Raw genomic sequence first — 22,755 nt, forward strand, 5'->3', positions numbered from 1 at the left:
TATATAGTATTTTGTGTTTTAATTTATTGCTTTCACTTGTTATATTATTGCTATTTTGTTGTGGTAATGTAAAGTGCTTTGTTACAGGTGTGGCTGTTTATGGAATGCACTATATAAGCAAAGTTGTATTGTATTCACTGGGATGGGACATGATTTTCTTATTTTAATACAATGGTCTGGGACATGATTTTTTGGTGGGAGTGCGATGGGACGGGATTGAAAATCCACTCCCGTGTCACCCGCTGGCCCATACACATGCGCATTCCCGCCGCAAATGGCTGATGAATATTCAGTACGAGGGAGGACTCGGACAGTTTTATTGGTCCACTGTGGCGTGTTCGGTAATTTCATTGGTCAGATGTGACGAGATTATGGTTAAACCTATTCGCGGCTTGAAGAATGTCAGTAAAAATTCGTAAATAAAATCACATCACATTAAAAGTGGAAGGGTTCAAAGAATGGGAAACAAATAGCGGCCTATAGTCTGGAAAATACATTACGTTTCAAAGGTAGAGGAAAAGCTTTCTGCATTCCTGTTTGGAGGTGCAAACTAGTCTGAACCAATGGCAAATCTGTTGGTGGCAGCAAAGAAGTGTACTTTATTTTGCCCCAATTGCTTCAAGACATGGTAGAAAATAGCAATCTACAATCATTTCCAAAGAATCAACAAATTCTAAGATTAAAGGATTATTATGCCCATCCCTACTCCATATCCAATCTTGAAAAAGTAATTGGTGAAAAAACGCACAATGGTTTGCAGAATGCGTTTCTAAACTCTACAATGCTCACTCATACACATACACGTGCCTACCTGTTGGAATTATTAGTAAAGCTTTTCTTACAGGCATTGTTTGAGTCACACCTAAAATACATAGGTAGCAAAGTAAGCATCTCGCACTCAAAATGGCCGAAGTACACTGTATTGTGTCAGTGACAATGCACCTGGCAACACTAAGCTCAAACAGACAGACACACACACACGCTACAATGCAATCATGTCATCTACCGTAACAATAAGGCATAAATGATAACATTTATCGTCTTTGTCAAACTAAGAAAGCCAGTGATCGTGCCCTCTCATATCATACAAATCAGTTAAAGGCATAAAATAAAAAATAAAATAAAAAAAAGATAAAATAAAAAATGATTGTTTGAAATAGCACAGCAAATCAAGTCCAAAATGACTCAACAAAAAAAAATTAACATATACATTTTAAAAGAAACATACTTCGGAGTCTCCACTCTACCAGCCAGACGACCTGTGCGTCAGAGCACCTCCACCCAGCAGACAGACAGACATTGTCATGTCATTGACTAATGACTGGCGCACCCACCGCAGTGTTTTTTTTTCTCTTTTTTTTTTTTGGGTTTTGACAATAAAAAAAAATAAAATAAAATAAAATAGGAAGATTTGGGGCAATTTTTTGGGGAGTCATAAACACTACATTCAGTCTGAGTAACATACAGGTTCAAATATAAAATATGAATATCTTACACATGTTTATATATACATACAGTATATATATATATATATATATATATATATATATATACATACATATATATATATATATATATATACATACATATATATATATACATATACATACAGTATATATATACACATACAGTATATATATATATACAGTATATATATACACATACATATATATATACAGTATATATATATACACATACATATATATATACAGTATATATATACATATACATATATATATATATATATATAAAATTAAGAAAAGAAAATTTCTCTGATTCTTAGGTCTTTCCTCGGATAAATATATCAGTAACATCCTATGGCACCGATGGCATCCGGTTTGTCTCGCAAATGCGTTCGGATGTCGCGTGACTACAAACGGCAGCGGAATACAACTGGCCTCCATCGGTGCGTGGCGGCCTCAAAGACACGAGCAGCCATAAGCCGGCCAAGCTGCAAAGAGAAAGGCTATTACTTTGGCAAGAATTATCTCTTCGTCAATCACCATGAAACCGCCGAAGAGAAAAATTAAATAGTAGTACTAGAAAAAGCAGTAGTTGTCCTATTATGTACGGTTCCTATGTAGCAGGATAACTTGTGAATGACGAACCAAACGCTACTTATACATTCCACACTGTTCTACACACAAATTTCTAAAAATGTGAACCTTATGTTTAAGTGCTGCTGAGGTATATTCAGTCAAAATTAGTTGACAGAAAATAAGTACAAGAGGATATATCGCTGCCTACACGCTCAGGGATTTCCTAATCACTGCTATCTTGTTAGTCAGAAGCAGCAGAACAGTGACGTTATTGTGTGGGGTTTAATTGAATATGTGGCTCATAACAGTACTCAGCCAAAAAGCTGCAGTGACTAATAGAAGCCAAACCTCTCTGAGAACGTTTGGGGCATTGCAATGCTTACATGCTGGTTCAAATGGTAGCAATGATCAAATCTACACCCTGTGTGGACTACGGATGGGCATTTGACAAAATTAGCTTGAACGATTTATCAATGGTTATTTTTTTGTAAAGAACAAAGCGTGGACCTTGATGAGAGCCTTTGCTCACCATGGTTACGTCTAGGGATAAGCATTTTACCAAATTTACTGTACTTAATCAGTCATGGAGAAACAATAACTAAACCTATATTTGTTTGAATGGGAAATACTCTCTGAATGTTTTGAACTCTTGTTTAGAGGAGCAAACTAGAATCAATGGCACCTCTGTTGGTTGCAGCCACTTAGTGCACTCCAATTTGCCCCAATTGCTTCAGGGACACTATATATCAACACCAATTCCAGACAAACCAAATTCTTCTATTAACCAATTATGTTATGACAGTTAAAAGATAATAAAATACAATCAATAAAATTTGAATGCAACGGAGGAATCTCTATGTCATGAAATCTATTTTCCATATCTTGGATATATGCTTAAGATAATGTCAGATTTTCTTTAGACAGTAGGTGAAAATGAATCCACCAGAAGTGCATTCAATTTCAATTGCTTTGAGACGCGTTTAATCTCCAAATTCAATTCAATTCAATTCCAATGCCCATCCCTAGTGTCGACATAGTGGAGCCTTCCAGACTCCAGAGCCACAAAGCCTGCACTTGTGTGTGAATAAAGCTAGAAAACAGAGGAGGAGCAGGCTGTTAAAGTTGGCATTCCATCCGTCCTCTCCAACTGCAACAGATCAAGAAAAGCGGGTGCTGACATTTGTGAACAGCAACTGGAGTGCTCAGACAAGCACAGCCGCTATTAAGGAAAACCACTTTGGTTCAAGCTGTTGTTTTATGGCTGAAATATTAGTACAACCCCCCCTATAAAAGGAGTTTTTCCTGCTTCTCAGACACCCAAAAGATGCTACTAAAACGGTTAAAACAGGGCCATCAAATGGCTCTGGCAGCAAATGTTTGGGCGAGGCCCAGTGAAATAAAAATAGGAAACGAGTTTGTCATGCTCCAACCCAGCCCTTCCTTCGTTTTTGGTCAATTGTGCTGCCAATTATAATCTATGAAAGACAAAAAAAAAAAAAAAAAAAAAGGTAATCTTTGGAAAACGATTAAAAATATTGCATTTTTATATTCCGCTGACAAAATGAAGAGAGATTCTGTTCATAAATATATTGACTAAACTACACCGACTACAATTATTTTAACAAATATTTTTGGTATATCTTAAAGTATGCAGCCACTCGACGACCGCAGACAAAAGGGAAAAGAAAAGGTAATTTCTCCCACAACAGCTCATCAATCCAGTTTTTTGGTACAGATACTGTGCACAAGTAGATACGACGGTACTACCATTACAAAGAAAAAGATAGGATAGAAAAAAACCTATTTAGTCAACATCACCCTACATTTAGTGTGATGACCACACCCCCTGACAGGTGATGTTAGTTCAAACCGCTGAGCCTTGTGGATCATTTGGTTATTTAAGTCTCAGTGTCACTCTGAGCTTTACACAACACACGGAGACGTCCGACCTCCGTCTTTAACAACTGTTTCACTCCATGTGTTTTTCAAGCTGTTGAAAGTTTTCAGTCATTTTCCATCAGTGTCTACAATCGGCAACATTTTTAACAAGCTCGCAGGCTGTTAAAAGTCAGTGTTTCCAGAAAGAGAAACTCATAGAGACCCAACAGGTCCCTGCGCTCCTTAAAGCAATGATAACCTTTATATCGGCCACTTATTACTTGTTTTTAAAGCCTTCCAACCACCTTAAAAAAAAATTTAAAAAAAGATATTTAAATCTTAACTTATTAGACTTGCAAAGGTGGGAAAAGTTGAAAAAAATTAAATTAAATACATTAAGAAACACTATGAAAATAAAACTGATATGATTTATGTCAAGGCCTGTTCCAAAAAGACATAAAAGTTGATCCCCGTTAGTGATAATATGTATTATGAGGTTAGTATTAAGAGTAAAATCTTTTTTTTTTTCTTTTTTTTTCCAGAAGTTGTTCAGAAAAGATGTTAAGTGATATTGCATGAAATAGAAGGACATATTTTCAAAATGTGAGGAGCTTGATAGTATCAAGGGAAAATTATCTTCCTGCTTCAAGAAGCCAGTCTCCATTTGGCTACTGTGTCCAAAGATCATAAAGGTTAAAAAGAGGAGGACCCAGAAAGAAAAAAGGTCAAACACAACCATGTGTGGTTTTTTGTTGGTGAAAGCAAAAGTGACTAGATTAAATAATAACAAGATACAATGGAGCGGACATGTGTTTGTTAGTGAAGCGCAGAGACAAAAATCAAACGACCTTGCCTATTTCCTGCGCCATGTGTGAGAAGAGCAATGCACATCTCAAGAAACAGGGTGTTCATTCCGGATGCAGCCGGACTCACTGCGCCTTGGAGGCAGTGGTAATGGTCGTGGCTTGCACAGGCACAGCGGCCGTGGAGACCTGGTGATGAGCGTCGGCGGTGACCTGCAGCCCGCCCGCCCCGGCCGACACCAGGCTGACGGGGTTGCTGGTGAGCAGCGACAGGTTCTGGGGGTTGAGGAATAGCGGCGTGGTCACCAGGTTGGGCGCGCTGCTGCCAGATGCGTTGGCGAACAGCAAGTTGCTGCCGTCCAGTGCCGTTATTGGGATTGTGCCGCTTGACGCCAGGGCTGTAGGGTGAAGAATAAGAAAGTTGTCTGGTGCCCGACAAAAAAAAAAATGACAGATGTGTCTAGAATTTGAACAGTGATGTTTATATTTCGGAATAAAATGGTGGAGCCTCAACCACCAACACTTACATACTCAACTCAACCGCTTATTTGGGGCGAGGCATTTATGTGTTCCAGTGTACGACTAACGGAGACATGGTGTCTATCAGACTGGAGGCCACAATTTGAGGAAACAAAGTATATAGTCTGTGTGGTTTATAATTAAGGCTGCACAATTACGGCCAAAATGAACACATCTATTTTTATTGGACACATTTTCAAGAGAAAATATACAAACGGTTTTCAATGCAAAATGAAACTTGAGAAATGATAGAAAAAAAGAACTGAATGCAATCAAGATGTGCAAATCAACAGAAGCAAGAACATAATCGTGGCAGGCAAAATCATGATCACAGTTTAAAATTGATACAACGTGCAGCCACATTTTAAAAAAATCTTTATTTGCTAAAATGTGAGCTTCATTATGCTAAATTTCAGCGCAAACTCAAGTTTGACCATACTGCATGAGGGAATGTAATTTGAGACTCAAATCATTCAATTGCATTGATGGGAGAAGGATGCAGGAGGCTGAACGCTGCAGAATATTAACGATAAAAACACAACTTCTCCCTGAAGCAGGAGACACCTTGTGTCTATTAGCTGACCTTTTCTCTCGAACTGTTATTTGCATATTCGTTGATTTAGTATTTTTAATGAGGCGGGAAGGTGTAAATGTCATTTTAATGAGGTGATTAAACTTATAGTGCGAAAATCCATCAGACACAAATTACAATTCCAAGAAGGGATATATTGTCTGTCTGGAGGGGATATTTAAATTACCTTTCAGTGAGCAAGGGAATACATTTAGCTCAGTAGCACTGTAGTGCAATGTCTTTTTCCTTTATGTCATGTACATATTCATGTAGTGTTCATTTGTAAACTGTTTTAATTCAATTTATATTTTATTAATCTATTTAAAGGTTTATCAACCCTCAAGGCACACACCAGTTGAAAACCTCGTCATGGGCTATCAAAATGGAACTTTTGGCAGTAAAACATTTCTTGAGCTGGACTATCCCCCCCCCCCCCACTATTATACACCTTTACGCAGCGGTAAACTATCAAAGCATTTTCAGAAAGCCAACTTTATATTAACTGTAAGAAGCAATCACCGGTAATATTTTGTGGGTTGGTTTTTAGAGTCCCTCCCTGCATTTCTCAGTCCAAGGATTTGGCGACTGCAATGCATAGCATTTGTATTCATACAAACACATGTACAGCATGTAGATGAATCTCAATGATCCCATCAGAAGATATTTGTAGATGCAATATGAAGCATGAGATGATACGCACCTTGAATGGTGGCCAGCATGCTATTGTTCATGACAGCAGGACTCAGGGCACTGCCAAGGCCACCGGGAGTCAGACTGAGCACGGCCCCGCTGCAAACATACAGCAGAATCAGTTGTAAACTATGGACGGACACCACAGGAGATGAAAACAGGAGTTAAGTCACTGTGCGGAATACTAACCCTGGAGGAAAGGAGGAGGAGCCCATTAATCCCGGATTCAGCCCTGCCGCGGCAGCCATGGCGGCAAAACTCGCGCTGGTGGGCAACTGGGCAGCGCCCTGAAACGCTGTAGACAGACCTGGAGCCGCCACCATTACCTGGCTCGTCCCGAGGCTGGTGCCAATGGATGTCGAGGCCTGGGTGACGATGGCCTGCGCCTGAGTACTGACTTTATTCTCTGTGGTGCTGAACTGCACAGACGTCGGGGACGGGCTTAGAGACGGAGAGCTGGTTACTGTGGTAATCACGGGTGTGGTGGAGATGACGGATGCAGTGTTTGTGGCTCCAACTGTTGTCCCTTGGAAGGAAGGTTGGTCATTAGGGATTATTTGGAGTGAGGAAATAAGATTTATACAGTAGAACCACCCAAGTCAAAAGACTTATAGGTCCAGAAATGGTACCAGAATTTCCACAACATGTGTCCAAATGTATGCAGCCATCAGGAATGCTCAGGAGTCTCATTAGACCAAATTTCAGACAGCATAAAATGATTCTGTTTTTGTATTTTATTTACAGTATTCCCTCTCTTAAGGAAGAATATTAGAATGTGAGATAAGAATACCCACCAGAAGTTACCATTAGGAAACGGACTACGGTAGTTTATTTAAAGAGGAAGTCAACCCAACATTTTTTCCCCTCAAGAATAAGTTCTATGCAGGCCCACTAGTTGAAACAAGGCATTCTGATTAATATTGCATTTTTGAAATATGAGAAATCCACACGTTTTTAGCCATCTCAGGGGGCTGCAATTTTGTCACTTCAGTCGACTGAAAATGACATCACAGTTGCTTATGGCTCAGGTAATGACCAATCACCTGTTTTCTGAAGCTGAGGCATGATTGGTCGTTATCTGAGCCCTGAGCAATTGTGATGTCATTTTCAGTCGACAGAGGCGACCAAATGGCCGACCCCTGGCTACAAGAAGTGCATTTCGCTACTAAACCTATATCACGTTCGACCGGTTCAAAGTCCACAAAGTCTCTATTACTGCCGTTACTCATTTCAGAGCTCCCGTGATTGACTGCGTCCGCCATTAGGGCTCGAAAAAATTCCAGGGCATCCTCCACGGTCTCGCCACCACTTGTATATTCTGATGCATTAAATTGGCTACGAGACCGAGAATTAAGGTTAAAAAAAGAAAAAGACGTATCTGCTTTCACGGCTTTAAAGGTAGAAGGACGCAACAGAGCTCCCGGCTCAAGTGGTAGAAATGGGGTTATGCGCTCCTGTCCTTTATGGGTTAATGAAAGATGTTCCAGATGTAAAAGCTAAGTTTTTTATTTCGTTGAATCCTGTTGCTGGGGCGACGCGCTCTTTCCCAACTTAACTCAAGAAAAATTACGCTAATTTTGATGGTCTTAACACAGGTAAAAACATGAAACTTTGCATACACTTCACATTTAGTAATGAATATTATATTCGTTTATTGTGCGGTTTAAGAAAAACATGGCTTAGTTGCGCCCCCTACAAATCTTCAATGAAACAGCTCTGGTTGAACGTTTCACTAATATCGAGCAAAAGTTGGAAGCATATGTAACAGCTCAAGACCTACGGAGAGTCTACTCTAAACTCAACACGAAATCAGCCATAAAAAAATAAAATAAAATAATTTTGACTTACTACTTACTTACTTTTACATAAGTCATATTTTGACAAAATTTGACAAATTTTTCTTTATTCTGATCTACTTCTTTTTAACAAAATTCCAATTTTAATGTGCCAGTATTCCAAGGTGAAATTAGGGCTGCGACGGCCATTTATAGATGCTTGCAGCTCTAGTTCCAAATCTAACTCTAAAGCAGAACTATAGCGAAAGTCAACCAGTGTCATGTAAAAGATTGTGCTTGGTCTTTGTGGTACCACTCCAACACACCTGTGAAGGATAAACTGGAGACACTGGTGCTGGTGAGAGGCATCAGTGGATTTACAGTCAGCGTGGTGGGCGTGTTTATAGTCGGACTGTTCACCAAGCTTGCTGTGCTGGCCACCTTGAAAAATAAAAATATGAATAACTTGTTATGCCAACATCTGTTGAATAGCACATTCGAATCTAAAGGCAAATGAGCCAACTAAGCCACATGTGATTCCTCACCAAAGGACTACTGGGTGTAAAGATGGTTTTGATGGGGGTGCCGCCTACGCCGCCTGTGCTCGGAGGGTTTATCCTTTTCTCTTTCTGACGGCGATTGCAGAACCAGACCCGGATCACCTCCTTTTCCATGTTGAGCTGATCAGCGATCATGGTGATCTCCTCAGAGGTAGGTTTTTGGTTCTGCTTGAAGAGGGCAAAGAAGCCGGACAGACCTTGTTAGTACAGGTCACATGTGCCCACCGCATCGTTTAGCATCCAAATCGGTCCTCCCAGCCAGTCTCATCGTGAGAACTACCATATGCAGTACCTTGCTGTAAAAACTGTTTTCTAACCTCCAGAAAGCTCTTTTCTAAGGCCACGCGGATGTTGGTTTCTATACTTGTCCTCTTCTTCCGTCTGCGGTTGATTCCCTCAATGCCCATTCCAGGGGAGCCGAGGGCACTAGGGGTGGACAGCCCCTGGTCGGATGTCAGATTCTCTGCACAAACAGCACCGACGCAATGGAAGGAGAGGGAGGTAAAGGCGAGGAACTGTCGAGATGACCGCATCAATCTCACAGTGCACATCAAATCCGTACGAGGAGGTTCAGGGACAAACCTGCATCATTAAGCCACTTTTCCAGCAGTGGTTTGAGTTTGCACATGTTCTTAAAGCTCAGATTCAAGGCCTCGAAGCGAGAGATAGTTGTTTGGCTGAAGTCGTTTCCGTACAGCTTACCCATGGCCAGGCCAACATCCCCCTGGTCACAGGGAGGGACACAGAGTGTAACGCAAAGAAAGACGATATTACATTGAAATGTATTAAATTGGTTAAGGTACCTGGGTAAAGCCCAGTTTGATACGCCTCTGTTTGAATGTTTTTGCAAACTGCTCCAGTTCTTCCAGATCGCTTGGCTCTTCCAGAGTGGGCGTATCCAACTGTTTGGGTGGCGTCTGACTGTGGGGCAGCGACTGAATGGGTGTGGCTGCCGTGGTACGTGTAGGAGTTGCAGGCTGCATGTTACAAAGTAAAAAAAATATATATATGGGGATTCAATTGGAGAGAGGGTGCCAAAAGGGGTTATTATGAAACATGCTTATCTGAAAACACAGAAAGTGAAATACAACACCAACCTGTGCTGCAAGAGTGATGGTTGGTTGTGTCGGCAGGGGGTTAGCTTGGCTTTGAGGTAGTTGAGTGAGAAGACTCTGCGCTTGCAATATGCCTACACGGTTAACAACAGCCAGGGGAGGGAAGATTTAAAATCAGCTTCTGATACTGCCACTCATTTACCCCCACGCCCCCCTGCGACTGTTGTTGGCTTACTCTGCTGGGTCTGCGGTGTCTGTGAGATGATGAACTGAGCGGGCTGCAGCGGAGTGGCGATCGGGTGGCCGGGCTGCACCAGCACAAACTGGGGCAAACTTAAATTCTGCTGCTGCAGCTGACAAGAGGAAAACCACAATTTTTTAATGTAACACAATACAGTGTTCCCTCACTTTTCGCGGGTAATATGTTCCAAAGTCACCCAAGCCCCTGATAAGTGATTTTCTGTGAAGTGCAGGTGGATTTTTTTATTATTATTAATTTGGGCGGAATTATTGCCTCTATAACGCCATTGCAAACCCCAGACATGGTTCCCACCCTTGTAAATATTTACACAACAAATTTAACTTTAAGATGTAAAATTAAGAAAAAATACCAAGCTGCAGGCTGTGAGAGGAACGTGTTCTACAAGCCCGGCAGTCGACGATTACGATGGATCGTTGGCTCATAAGTATGTTCAAGTTTTAATGTTTGTCCTAAAAGTGGCCTACCTTAACTAAAATCCTGCAGTGCATTTTATCCAAAGGTACAATCCTGGTGGATTGATGCACTTTTAAACCCTTGTTGTTGGTGTGCAGAGCCAAAGTTAGTGTCACTTTTATTTAATCCCACTTTTAACATGACACATGGAGTTGATTCATTTGTGGTGAGAGTCTTAATTGAAATGAACTCAACCGGTTCATTATGTGCGGCAATGATGTGCACTTGATCGTGCATTGTGTGCATGCGTGTCACGTCACAAACGCCTTTCCGGTCACATTAGTTGTCACATTTGTTTTTGTAATGTGAACGAGTACATAAAAAGGTTGGACTGAACGCAAAAAAATCCGAATTGGGCATCACGCCCTGCAGTGCGAATGTAGCCTTAGTGGGAGTACCATGTTTTGACTAGTGCTGGTACATATTACGTATTATTGTATTTGAAAAACTCTGGGTTTATTTGCCCTTTAAGGCTTTCCCTAAATTAACATTATACCCCTAATAGAGGCTTGCAGTTCAGTAAATGAATGTGTCCAGCCACTATATGAGGACATCCGATACATGGGGTATAAAAATTTAATGTTCACTTACAAATCAGCATTCAACAGCGACATTTGGCATTTTGAGACATTACAACTACCAAAAAAAAAAAAAAGTCAAAATGAGAGAAAATTGGCTGGAATGGTTATTGTATCTTACAGGAGATATCTGGATGGGCTGTGACAGGGGTAGCTGGGTAATGGGTGTGGCTGCGGAGGCTGAGATACTGGCCCCAGAGGTGCCGTTCTGCTGGTTGGCTGAATGCTGCACGGCCGCAGCCAGGAGCTGAGCCTGGGCCTGGTGGATCAACAGCTGCTGCTGAGCCGGGGTCAGAGTCAGCTGGGGGAGAAGAGAACAACACAACACAACAAAACATTACACCAAGGGAGAATTGAAGGGTATAAAAAAGGGGTGCCCACGTACGGTCCTCGAGAGCCCCTAACCAGCTTGTTTTACATGTTTCCCTCCTCCAACACATCTGATTTAAATGATCAGCTGATAATGATCCTGATCATTATCATCTGACTGGACTTGGGCACTCCTGGTATAAAAGGGACACAATTCACTTGGCAATGAATGAGTTAGTACTTTTGTGAAACTTCAGTTGACTTTGATACCTGTACAGAATCAAATAATTTAGAATACTGTATTTTAAATAGCAGAGGTGGGAGTAAGGCTAGCTTCACACTGCAGGCAAATGCGAGCCAGAGCGGATTTTTTTTCCCATATGCGACCTGTATCCGATTTTTTTTATGACAGTCTGAACGGCTCAATTCAGATTTTTTCAAATCCGACCTGGGTCGCTTTCATATGTGGTCCTAGATCGGATATCGTATCCGATCTTTTCCAATGCGATGACGGTCTAAACGGCCAGGTCGCATATATCCGACACTGACGTCATCCGGCGCCCAAAATGCACAGGTTGAGGGAAAGTGCAGGGGATCGAATCTGTAAAGTTGTTTTGAGTAACACTATTGACTTTATATTTTACCTTAATTTAATCCCACTTGAAACATGAAGCATAAAGTGGACATTTATGGCGATTGTAGTAATTCATCCCACGGCTCAGATGGATTCATTTTCTACGCACGGCTATGACGTGACGTCATCGTTAGTGATGTCTCCATGAAATTAGATATTAAAGCATTGCCTTGTGATTTCCCCCAAATACTGTATTTATTTCTGCCTCCTACCTAATCGCTTCACTGTATAAATGCCCCGACACGATGGACCACATTTACTTCCGCAAACACAACATCGGGAGTGACGTCATCTCTTCTTCTGCGCATGCGGATTACTTTGGTGACACGTGTTCATACAGTAGACAAGACCGAGGTCGCATTTACTGTATATTTATACAAATAACAAAATCAGATTTAAAAAAAATAAAAAAATTAAAATCAGAATTGAGCATTAAGACCTGCGGCGTGAACCTAGCCATAGTCCCATATGTGCAAGTCTTAAGTCGTACCCTTCAAGTCTCAAGCAAGTCCCAAGTTGCTGTGGGGGCCAAGGAAGGGGGGAACAATTAAGCAAGGCGAGTCAAGTCATTACATGGTGAAAGCAAGTCGTAAGTCAAGTCAAACAACCTTGCTCAGTCACAACAAATATTGAAGTAATATGATTTACGTTACTTAGCTGTAAGTACATGCTCACAATCACACAGTTTTTACCGGTCCCTAACCAGACTTCGTATTGCTAGCTTAACTGTAATGGCCACTTCACACCGACAAGTGCCGCTGACTAGGTTGCCGGGTTGACGTAAAAGAAACAAAAACGTCTTTATTTATTTATGTCCTTCCTAAAAAAAAAAAAGGCAAACTGTTAAAATGCAGATTTCCAACTACAAACAACATGATTTATCAAGTCATGGAGCTCAAGTCAAAGTTGAATCTCTTGGGTACAAAGTTGGAAGTCAAGTCAAGTCTTTCACAAGTTTTTGGCAAGCCAATCGCAAACCCTAAAAATGGCAACTCGAGTCTGACTTGAGACACGTCATGTAACTCGAGTCCCCCATTTCTCATAAATAGTCATTTTAAATGGGCCATGTTCACTAGGTACAACATTATCGTATACTTTTTCCACAAATGGTGGCTGTGATTTTTTTTATTTACCAGATTGGCGATACAGGATACCCTTTTTTTTCCTAACAAAAACAATATTAAGAACAATAATAATAACTTAAAAACAATTGACCAATTTTGCTGGTATATTACAAATGAAGTCAATTGAGACTGAGTTTAGAGCTAAATAAGTTGTGACTATTATGGAGAAAAGTCAGATGACAGAATGTGATGAACAAAAGGCCTGTTGCTCCCTAGAACAAAAACACGGACACGCACTACATTGCATGTCATTCTACTGGAATAATACAAGATCATCATTAATACCACAAGGGGAATTCATATAGAGCGGCGCATTTTAAGAGACATTTTGTTTAGTAAAGGTGTTCAAATGTGCTCAGCAGCAACTCCGTAACGATCCGAGATAACTCCAGAAAAATTTGATTACAGCTTTCCTCCCTGATGGGGAAATGGAAGGTGTCCATTTCATTTATTTGTCTTAAATGGATGACGTACCCAAAAACTAACTCAATTAGAGGGACAGCTACTATTTAAGGAAGCCTATCGCTCAAAAATGGCTGCTTTGGTTGCTTGTTATTGATTGGAATGCACGGAACTACCGGATATAGGTGAAAGGGATGACTTTATATTCTCATCCCCTCATTTAACTTTTCACAAAGGTATCAAAGTTGATCTTTTTTTCCTGTCAAAGCAAGACAAATGAGACTAGGCAGGCAAATGGAATGGAGACTAATGCAGGCATAAGTGCAAACGTCCATGATGTCACTCAAATCAAAAGGCACAGCACTATGGCTTCCATCAATCCAGCCAACCCCTCTTTGCAACGACTGTACATGAAGGCATCGGCTATGAAACGTAGCCACTGAGCCGAGATGTGGTTAACCTGTTGAGGCAAAACCTGTTTTGCTTGGGAAAGAATTCAAAGACAGACTTAGGGTCACAAAGATGGAGCAGGCAGACGGGGGAAAGGCGGCACTCGACTTGTCGCAACAGAATCAGGGCAAGCATTCTCACTGCAGCCAGCCGTACGGCCACAAACCAGGCTATGGAGGCAAAAGGGAACTTACTCCTTCAATCGGTCCCCCGGCTAACATGAGCTGGTGTTTGAGGCAACACGCTCTGCTGGACGGAGGTGCGTAGAGCACTTCCCCAGTCTTGCGACTGACTAGTGGATGGGGAGAGGCAAAAGATGAGGACTGTTGACTTGGTGAGCTCGTCTTTTTAGCATCACTGAAGATGTTTTAGATCATGTATAATTCAGATCACGAATTTTGAGCAGTCTACTAACTGATCATCTTGGGTGAGCGACTGAAGTCTCTGTGCGAGGGAGAGGATTTCAAGTCAAAGAAAAAGTGCAAGTGCGAGCACTTAAAAAGTGTGCCGCAGCCTTGAGAGCAAGGGAGGGAGACAAGGGAAGGGCGAGGGAGGGGAGGCGCCGCACTTGCTAATTAAAATAGCTGTTATGCAGCGCATGTAAATCCTGCATAGATTTGCATATTCCCTGCCATCTGTTTCCAGGCAACGGCGGGAGCAGCTAATTAGCATAGAGGCTTGATTAATCGGCCTTGTTGCCTGGCGACGCCAAAGGAGCTGGGGCTCATTTAAATGAGCTCGTTCTGTCTGTGTGTGTATACATGAGCGTCGAAGAGCAAACCTCTTCACACGCAACTTAAATTCCTTCTTCCACTACAGCGGAAATTCCTTAGTGGAACCCAGTCTCTTCCGTGACACTGGGTGACTTCAAGTTGGTATAATTTCAAATAGGGCTGAAACGGGTCCTAGACTAACTCGGGTACCTTGGTTCCCCCCCCAAAATTTTCTGCCTCAAGTACCCACTTATTTTCATGTACACTGTCAGAAAGATGAAGTCAAGCTAAAGGCCTCTTCACACCACGTCGGCTATCGATACACTCCGTTTGGTGTAGTGCACAACGTCGTAAAGTCAGAGCCGTTATCGGGTCGTGTTTGGCCGATTCAACATGTAGAATCGGGTCGGGCTGTCAGTATAAAAGGGTCATTTTGATTGGCTGCTGGGGCCTAGATGCTAGCGAATCAGTGCATTGTCAAGAACGGGAAGTGACGAATGCGGACAAACGGTGAAAATTTAAGATATTCCTCAAGAACTAAAATCAAATTCGCTAATTTTTCACATCTCCTCTATTTACATTGGTGGTGCAATGGATCATCTTTGATCCGCGATCGGTTTGGATCAAGCATCACGATTCAGGCTGGGCACGATCCGCAGAATGGTTGGTGAAAAAAAAACCAAAAAACTGCGCGTTCAGATAAAGACAACGTGATTAGTCCGCATTCACTGTAATCGCAGCACAGGAAGTTGAAAACATTCATGGATCACATAAGTCACATGTATGTGAGCGTTTAGGCAACTTGGGGGGGAAACGAGTCCTCAAATTAATGATACAGAATTTTTTTTTCTGCCTCTTGTCCTAACACCATCATTCAACAGACATGTCAAGGACGCTGCAAACATACTCAATGAACACGCCGCCTCCGCAAAGGCGAACTTCAAAAAGCTTACAAAAATACATTGAGTCATTGATGCCAATGTAATAGCCTTAGTAGACTTAGCTTTTAAGTTGGCCCGCATGGTGGCGTAACGGCTAACTTGACTTTCGTTTTCAACGTTTCGGCTTGCCTTATTGCAGAGAATAATTTCAATGTTTTTAAACAAGCCTCTAAATGAGTTTTTTTCCCCAAACCAAAAATGATTATGATGCACAGCAATCTGTCAAGACATTTTACAGGTTGTAAAGAACTGAAAATAGTAATTTGGTGAATTTGCAGCATTGGGAGGTTGTATTTACTGAAATCCAAAGTTATTTCAATCAAAAACATCTTAGCAGCTCAAGTTACATTTGAACATAGGACCTCTTATTTGATAGCAGGTTTGAAAGTCTTGCATCCATTCAACTTGTGAGTTTTTAGACAGCTTCTGCTTGAATTTTTTCCCCAGGATGTCCGCATAGCCTCTCAGAGCTGCTGTTTGGATGTGAACTGCCTCTCAACCTCAAAGATCTTTTGCTACTGCCTCCCATCCTCATAGACCTTTTGCTTAAGGATGCTTCAAAGGTTCTCAATAGGGTTGGGGTCAGGGGAGGGAAACACACGTTTCTCTCCTTTTATGCCCATAGCAGCCCATGATGCAGAGGAATTCCTTGCGGCATACGATGGTGCATTGTCATGCGTAAAGATGACTTATTTCGCAAGGTTCTGTTCTCCACTTTTTATAATCGAAGAAAGTAATCAGTCAGAAACTCCACATTCTTTTCAGAGACTATTTTCACACCTTCAGGTACCCGAAACGGGCCGACCAGCTCTCTCCCCATGATTTCAGCTCAAAACATGACTCGGCTACCTCCTTGCTGATGTTGCTGCCTTGTTGTGACATGGTGGCCATCCAGCAACCACACACTATTCCATCCATCTTAACCATCCAGGGTTACACAGCACTCATCAGTGAACAATCTCACGCTGCAAGGAATACATCTGCATCATTGACTGCTATGGGCACAAAAGGGGAGAAACTCCTGGTGGGCCCCCCCATCCTCCTCTGACCTCAACCCTATTCAAAACCTTTGGATCATCCTCAAGCGAAGATGTATGAGGCAGGGAGGCAGTTCACATCCAAAAAGCAGCTCTGGGAGGCTATGTAGACGTCCTGGAAAGAAATTCAAGCAGAAGCTGTCTAAAAACTCAAGTTCAATGGATGCAAGACTTGCAAAGTTGCTATCTAATAAGAGGTCCTATGTCGAAATGCAACCTAACCTGGTAAGATGTTTTTGATTGAAATAGCTTTAGATTTCCGCAAATACAAACCCCTAATGCTGCAAATTCAACAAATGATTATTTTTAGTTCCTTACAACCTATAAAATGTCTTGAAACACCGCTGTGCATAACAATTTGGAACAGTGCATTTGAACAAAAAACACTGTACATTTTTATTTTTGAAAAAAACGTAGCATTGAGAGGTTTGTTTAATGCCGAGTGCCAGTCACAGACTATTTATAAAAATCTGAGAAAACCATCACTTGCATAATAAGTAGGAACGCGGTGTGTATGTCAAGTATAAAGGTTAGTTAGTAGGAGAATAGTGAAACTAAACTCAAAACCGTACACCATTTGAAGACAGTCCAAGAGGATTTTTATGAATAGTACTGGACTTAAAGTGGAAGTCAACCCAATTTTTTTTAAACATGAACATGATCTATGCAGTTGCATGAATGGAAACATGGCATTCTGATTAATATTACATTTGTGAAATATGAGTTAAGCAGTAAAATCCACCCATTTTTGTCCATCTCGGGGGCGGCCATTTTGCCACTTGCTGTCGACCGAAAATGACAACACAGTTGCTCAGGGATCAGGTAACGACCAATCATGGCTCATCTAATTCTGAAGCTGAACCATGATTGGTCGTTACCTGAGCCCTGAGCAACTGTGATGTCATTTTCGGTCGACAGAGGTGATAATGGCCGCTCCCTGAGAGAACTAAAAATGTGAATTTGGCTGCTTGACTCATATTCCACAAACTCAATACTGTATTGATCAGAACGCCATGTTTAGAGTAGCAAAGGCGCATAGAACATATTATTACAAATAATTTTTAAGCATTTTGTCATGTATAGGTGTTACCCTTGGTAAAGAATAACTGTCATAGAATAAGCAAGAAACGCGATTTGGGTTGAAAAAATGCTAATCACCAACTGATAGTCTGACAGATGTTAGAAAACGGCACTTGTTTGTTTAAATTCAAACCTCGGCCTGCTGCCAACGTGATGTTTTGCACAATGTGATCGCGATTTTAACATCCCAGCATCCTCATAATAGTCAAAGAAGATTTTCATCTCCTAACAGCTTCAGACAAAATGTAGATGACAGGACCTCCTGTATGCCCAAGGCCAATTTCAAGGGAGTTCTTTTTGTAAATCTAAATTGGAAAAGATTATTTTACTTTGTTTGTTGTTTCATTACCATTTGAATGATTATACTTATGTTTATTTTTAATTGTATGGTTAGCACTTTGATACAGCTGTGATTGTTTTTTCAAGCGCCATTGAAATTAAGATGAATAGAACAAAAAATTCTGCTATCGCTCATTCAAGTATTCAAAAGTCGCAGAATGAAGCATGTGTGACCATGTGTTACCTGTTGGAGGAGGGCTTGTGCGTGTGCATTGGTGATTGCACTTGTGGTTGGCACGGTCGGCCTCTGAAAGTCCAATCCATTGATTGGGATCCCTGTGGACGGAAATGCAGTGAATCAGAATTCTGGTGGGTTCGAGGATGCTCTTCCTTTTACAACAAAGTACAAACATGGGAATGGAAACCCACAATGAAGAAGAGGAAGAAGAAGAATTGCTGCATGGCTGTAGACATCCATTGTCAGACCCTAAGTGTCAACCTCCATCGGTCCAGTTTCTCAAAAGAACCATGCATGATCACTAGCATTTCATTGTAAAGATCATGCAATGAATATGTGTGAATGAATGAATCAATGTCATAAATCATTCGTTTCACTGGAACCATGCAAAGAAGAAGTTACTGTTACATTCTATCATTGCTTTCGCCCGATTAAGTCATACAAAATGTCATGAGCTCTTAGGCAGCTGTGACAAGTATGAATAGGAGACCCGTTGAAAGTCAAGGAGCAAAGGAAAGGAATGATGGAAAGGTCACTTACCAGTGTTCCTGTCACCACTTTCCATTGCACATTTAGTAGTTTCTGACTGAGTATTCACTTTCACATCTGCAAGAGGCAGACAGGCGACCGCGTGATTATCTAGTGTCAAATAATAACAGTAATTATTCTCTTTCAATTTCATCTCGACAAGATGTTTACAATGCAACCAATGCAGCCCAAAAACTGCAAAAGCGCTATTTGGAATGAAAAAGCAATAAGCGTGACAGTTGTAAGTGCCTAAAAACTGTCAGGTTAGTGCTTTTCATTGCAATGGGACCCACTACGAACAATTAACCTAATCACAGCCCGATTAAAAAAAACAACAACAAACAAAAAAAACCTCACCAGGGTAAGCTTCACCTGTGGTTTCAAGCATGGTGGCAGAAACTATAGAGGGAAAAAATACCTCTGTCGGGATAACCCCTCCCTATCGGCAGTGTGTCCGGCGCAATGCTCCTCCCACTGCCCCTTTCCCTCCCGCTCTTCAGTGGCCCGCAGACAGCAGTCAATAGAAGCGGTAGCGCTTCACCGAGTAACACTGGGATACGCGCACAGGCAACCCCAAACAGGGTTTAAGCAAACATCACTCCTTCCCTCTATCTTCTTTTCTCCTGGCACCTCTCTCTCTCCCTGAGAAAACATGCTCTCTCTCCATGACAGCTCTCTCTCTCTCTCTCTCTCTCTCTCTCTCGCGCTCTCTCTCTCGCGCTCTCTCTCTCAAGTCTACAAGTGATCGCAAAGAGGAAAGGTGCGATGATATAACCAATGAATTAGGAATGGGGGCGGGGGAAATATGCTAATTCGGTTAAATTGACCACAAAAATTGATCCCCACACATTTCTGCCTCAAAACTATAATGAATAATTTAAAAACCATATTTACGACACCCGAAAACAATGTTTGTCCACTTAAGTGTTTCTGCACGGATGTGTGTTGGTAACGGAACGTCCATCAGAGCAAATGTCCGACGTCCATGGAGCAATACTCTAATATTTAAAAAATACCCAAGGTCTGGGTCGCAGTAAACTGAAAAATGGGGAAAAAAAAGTTTCATGCAATTACTGCAAAGCGAAGCTGACAGAGTTTAGACACGGGAATACAGGAACGTGTACACTGACTATGGCCGAAAGGCACCCATACATAGACACAGTCACTGAGTGGGAACCGATTAAAATCACACAATCCGCAAAATCACCCCTTAGGGTCAAATTATAGGACAGTATAACCAATACAATCAATGGAATGTTAACCCCATTTTCCGCAAAAAATGCTTCTTGGCGGTTTGTCCCTGCTTATTTGAGAATTTTTGGCGTTCAAAAACAAATATATTTTCCACTACATTTATAACGGGTGTCAATTATATGTGGCTTTTCACCATTCGCCGGCCTGGCCCCATGACTAAATCTCAAATTTGAGATCAATCAGAGCAGGGAGCTACGGCCCACCAAATGTTAATATGTTCGGTCAAAAGGGGCGTGGTCACCTTCCTTTGAACCATCATATCTCAGGAGCTACTGGGTCAATCTTCACAAAAGAGGTAGTGTGGGAAAGGGGAGTCAACAAGGATTCTACATCTGCAATCATTTAGGTGCATATTTTAAGATAAATATCAAGATAGGTGCATATTTTAGCAACCTGACATTTTCACCTATAATTTGACCTTGTGGATCACATGAACGAAACAATTTTTCATGAAATGTAATCTCTCACATGTTCACTAAAAAATAAAAGTTTCAAGAGATGTAAACATTTTTGTTTTGCAACAATAAGGAGTTAAAATATCAATACACTCAGATATTCATTGAATATTCAATGGAAGTTAAGTTAAATATTCATTGAAAGTTGAATATTCATTGACTATTCATCGAAAGGTGAATATCCATTGACTATTCATTGAAAGTTGAATATTCATTGAATAATCATTCAGTCTGTGGGTATGGATACTTTGACTCCTTATTTTTGCTAAACAAAAAAAAACATCTCTGAAACTTCTGTTTTGAGCACATTTGAGATATATTTCAAATTGTGTTGAGGTCACATGATCAACAAGGTCAATTCAATCACATATTTGGAATCCTTGTTGAATTCCCTTTCCAACAATACCCGTTTTGTGAAGATTGACCCAGTAGTTCATGAAATATAAGGGTTCAAAGGAATGCGTCTACGTCCCGTTTTGCAGAAAATGTCCAAATTCAGCAGGGCATAGCTCCCAAACCACTGCGCCGATTGACCTAAAATTTGAGACTTTGCGTTGTGCCAACACTAAAAAACAAGTACTCCAAGTTTCATTAAAATCAAAATTTGCTTGCTTAAAATTTTGTGATTTTTTTGTGGGGTGATTTGGCATGAAATGTAACAGTCATTTGTTTTTTTTTGTTTTTTTTAATGATTCGATGAAGATCTGTTTTACATTATGTCAAAAATGACTTAAATTGTTTAAAATTAGCTGTGTGACGACAAATGATGTGACAAGGCTTATTAGCTATAACATGTCAATTGCGCAAAGGATTAAAAAGATCATCAAAAAGGCTACCCTGCAAGTAATCAGTGAGAAAAGACCTGATGACTAGAAATTATTAGAAGCACGGAAATGCCACTGGTATGTGATGACTATTATTTCTTGAGTCTTAATCTCAGAGACTACGGCTAGGTTCACACCGCAGGCAAATGTGACCGAGATCTGATTTTTTTTTGCCCATATGCTACCTGTATCTGATTTTTTTATGACAGTCAGAACGGCTCATTCTGATTTTTTCAAGTGCGACCTGGGTCGCTTTCATATATGGTCCTCGATCGGATACGTATCCGATCTTTTCCGATGCGTTCGCGGCGTCATCGTTCGTGATGTCTCCATGAAATTAGATATTAAAACCTGGCCTAGGGGTGGGCGATATGGGCAAAAAAATATATATACCAATATTTTTTCGCAAAACTCGATAACGATAATTTGACGATATTCTATAATAAATATTCGGAATAAAGTTGAATAACAAAACTGCAATTTACCGAAAAGTGCATTTTCCCACTCATTCATCTCTGTGATATGTAGACTTGTGACTATTCATCTTTGGGTGTATGCTGGTGTCACACTAATAAACCGTCGTAGTTTGTGCAACATGCCTCGGGAATACAGGCTACATATGAATGATACGGACAAAAAGTGTGTACACCGAATGTTAACCGATCATCCAGGATGTCACGTTTGACTTGGTGGCTAAAATACTGAGTGTGCGTGTGTGTGTGTGTGCATTTATATTTGTTGGTTCAACTCGGTGACTCTTCTGAGTGTGTGTTTAAGCTTTTGTTTAGCGTGCTTGCACGGTCGCCAAGTTTTTCTCATAATCCATATGGCTCGTGGTGCAACAGAATTGCTCTTCACGGTGACCGTTTTGACACATCTAACAATGTTATTCCCACCGACGTCAGTCTTGTCAACCCCAAACCATTTACAGACTACGGACGGCGTGGACTCACGCCTTGCTATTATTTTGTTCATATACCTGTACTTTATAGTTTAGTTTTTGTTTAGTAAAAATTTGGGGGAAAATATTTTTTGGGGCATTCATTATATTGCTTGTGTTGTTACACATGTATTTTGTTAACATACTTGCACGTTCATACAGGACATGTACCGTAGTCGTTTCCCAAAAGGAAATTCTGTTATAAGGAAAGATTGAACAATGCAAATATGATTCCTTACTAGAGAATACTTACTGTATATTGAGCAATACGTGGTTTTAAGTGTCGGTTTTACAGTTAACGTCAACTGGGAATTGTGGTGTATTTTGGATTCGACTTTTGGCTTCCATAGCTGCTTCAGGTGTT

The 22,755-nt window shown here is 40.9% G+C and overlaps 1 protein-coding gene across 7 annotated transcripts in view; it reads right to left on the reverse strand.

Moving 5' to 3' along the window:
- Positions 1–1,776: 1,776 nt before the first annotated feature.
- pou2f1b (POU class 2 homeobox 1b) overlaps positions 1,777–22,755 on the reverse strand; it is a 28,224-nt gene continuing 7,245 nt past the window's right edge. Inside the window, exons 2-15 of one of the 7 annotated variants that reach the window (XR_015089659.1) lie at positions 18,931–18,996; positions 18,397–18,488; positions 11,305–11,484; positions 10,126–10,243; positions 9,933–10,024; positions 9,639–9,812; positions 9,418–9,559; positions 9,153–9,307; positions 8,821–9,003; positions 8,602–8,716; positions 6,690–7,026; positions 6,511–6,599; positions 4,766–5,118; positions 1,777–1,951 (exon numbers count right to left, since the gene is read on the reverse strand). Coding sequence is in view for 6 of the 7 variants with exons in the window: in XM_086052309.1 (XP_085908435.1) it covers positions 4,847–5,118; positions 6,511–6,599; positions 6,690–7,026; positions 8,602–8,716; positions 8,821–9,003; positions 9,153–9,307; positions 9,418–9,559; positions 9,639–9,812; positions 9,933–10,024; positions 10,126–10,243; positions 11,305–11,484; positions 18,397–18,488; positions 18,931–18,996; positions 19,276–19,306 (2,046 nt within the window). In the remaining variant the exon portion in view is untranslated. Of the gene's footprint in view, positions 5,119–6,510; positions 6,600–6,689; positions 7,027–8,601; positions 8,717–8,820; positions 9,004–9,152; positions 9,308–9,417; positions 9,560–9,638; positions 9,813–9,932; positions 10,025–10,125; positions 10,244–11,304; positions 11,485–18,396; positions 18,489–18,930; positions 18,997–19,275; positions 19,365–22,755 lie in introns of those variants that run through there. The other 6 variants (XM_086052309.1, XM_086052308.1, XM_086052305.1 and 3 more) reach the window with 6 other exon arrangements.

Source organism: Filicampus tigris, chromosome 14 (assembly GCF_054856515.1).
Source record: "Filicampus tigris isolate MCC_2025a chromosome 14, RoL_Ftig_1.0, whole genome shotgun sequence".
Classification (NCBI taxonomy): Eukaryota; Metazoa; Chordata; class Actinopteri; order Syngnathiformes; family Syngnathidae; genus Filicampus; species Filicampus tigris.